The following is a 2,109-nucleotide window of genomic DNA, read 5'->3' as shown; positions in this document are numbered from 1 at the left end:
TTCCTGCTGACTTCAAATATGTAATTACTTTTCCTGAAAGTTCTTTTGTTCCTGAGATAACTCAAGTTTACCCTCCATTGTTTAAGGATGCAATACAGTAGAATCTTGATGATACGAATTCCTCGGGAGCACGCGAAATATTAATATCATCCCGAATTCGTGTGAGCCAAAACAAGCCAATCTCAACATGAGAATGAACAAAAGCTTTATTGGCCACAGCTACTTCCGGCCGAAACAGGCTGTTATGCTCGCTTGAACTTTTTTGCCCTCGAGGTCGTTGACGAGACACGCCTGAAAGGCATAAAATCGTGCACCGGTTTCGTCGCTCACGTTGCCAGCACTTCCGGCGCGGCGCAGAACATAGAGAGCATTAAGGTTTTCTGACGTCGACGGCAGCTGATCGCACACGTCGGTGTCTTCCCCATCACTCTCGGTCTCGCTTCATTAACTTCGTCGACCAATTCTTCAATGGATCTTAACCCGCAGGTCGCGATGTTGTAGTCCACGGTGACGAAGTCGTGAGTGGGAGCTTCAGTTTGCAGACTCCCCCAGCCTTCACTTCCAAAGTTCTCATAGGGCTCTTCATTTTCTACCGTCGGAGCCACGCCCCGTCCCATTTTAAATCCACATTTGCGAAAACAGTTCGCAATGCTGTCCGAAGTCACATTATTCCAAGACATGGCCAAAAAATGCAACGCATCGAGTTGGCTGATCCGCAAATTCACATCTTTGTGATCAATCTTTGCACGGAAACTGCCTTACTAAGAGTCCTTGGAAATGATGCTTCACGTTCCGAATTATTCCCGCGTCCAGTGGCTGCAAATGGCTGGTAGTGTTGGCAGGCAGGAACCTTACGGTGACGTTGTTAAAGATCGTTTTCTTTGGGTGGGCCGAACACTGATCTAAGAAAAGCAAGATTTTTCGGTTTTTTGCAGCCATTTTTCGATCCAGGATCGTGAGGAACTCGCTGGAAAATTCCACCGTCATCCATGCTTTCTGGTTCCCTTTATACAAACAAGGTAAACGTTCCTGCCGATCGAAAGCACCTCGGCTGTTTGGACTTGCCTATGACGGTAAGCTGCATTTTCTCTGAGCCGTCCGCATTCCCGCAAAAAGCATGGTGATTCTCTCCTTACTTTTTGGCCGCCCTTGCAAGCCTGGCCCTTCACCCACAAGCTCCTCTCTGGTTGCAAATTGAAAAAGAGGCCCGCCTCGTCACCATTAAATACGTCGCGCGGTGTATAGTCTGAAATCAGCGCTGGCAGCTTGTTCAGCCAGTCGCTCGCAGCTGACTGGTCCACTTTTTTTTCCTTCACCGCAAATGACTTTGTAAACAAGTCCATGTCTCTCTTAAAAAACGATGCAGCCATCCCCCGCAAGCTTGGAAATTTTCAATCCCAGGGAAAGCGCAATGTTGTCTGCCTTCTTGCGTAGCACCTTGCCGTCCACGACGCCGGCCCCTGTAACTTCCCCAAACCATGTCAGCAGGACCTCTTCCAGCTTCACGTGTTTACCGGTCTTCATCTCTTTGACGTTCACGCCGAAGTGCTGGGCATTCTTCGTCACAATGTCTCGCTGGCCAACAATGGTGCACAGCGTCGTCGGTGCTATGCCTAGCTCCTTCGCCAACTCGACACGTTTCTTCTTCGGGTTGTCGTCGACCTTCTTGAGTATGTCAATTTTCTCCTTGAACGAAAGGGCCTTCCGCTTTCGCGACATGTCGAACAGCGAACGCTTTGGTCTTTCCGTGCGGACTAAGCTTCCGTCCGTCACGTTCAGGTAGTCCACGTTGCAGCACTCTTACAGTTACTGAAACGCACAGGGAAGCAGCAGCAACAAGCCCCTGACATTCCCATAGGGTCAATGAGGCCGATTTCCGCAGGCGACGCTAGCGCCGCTTGGATTCTAACGGTAGTTGCACTGATACCAGAAAAATGTTTACTTACTAATAATAGATAATGTGTTGAATATTATTCCTTTACAATCTAAATTTAAAAATGACAGGCGATGTCTGAATAATTTCTAGTTGCTTAGAAAGTGACATGTGTATCGAAAGCGCAATGACGCTTGTGAGGAGTAACGCACAACAGACGACCGACACCGGCGTCG

At 48.6% G+C, this 2,109-nt stretch overlaps 1 protein-coding gene across 1 annotated transcript; it reads right to left on the bottom strand.

Moving 5' to 3' along the window:
* Positions 1-1,350: 1,350 nt before the first annotated feature.
* Positions 1,351-1,719, bottom strand: LOC126535442 (major centromere autoantigen B-like). Its single transcript, XM_050182318.1, has one exon. It carries the CDS (start codon positions 1,717-1,719, stop codon positions 1,351-1,353), a length of 369 nt encoding a protein of 122 aa, XP_050038275.1.
* Positions 1,720-2,109: the final 390 nt, after the last annotated feature.

This window comes from Dermacentor andersoni, chromosome 7, assembly GCF_023375885.2.
Source record: "Dermacentor andersoni chromosome 7, qqDerAnde1_hic_scaffold, whole genome shotgun sequence".
NCBI classification, from domain to species: Eukaryota; Metazoa; Arthropoda; class Arachnida; order Ixodida; family Ixodidae; genus Dermacentor; species Dermacentor andersoni.
Note: the sequence above shows the minus strand (reverse complement) of the source record. Positions and strands in the feature narration are given on the sequence as shown.

What these genes read in the sequence shown, in the direction of transcription:
- LOC126535442 (XM_050182318.1), bottom strand. Translation starts at nt 1,719, where the DNA reads ATGTCGCGAAAGCGGAAGGCCCTTTCGTTCAAGGAGAAAATTGACATA.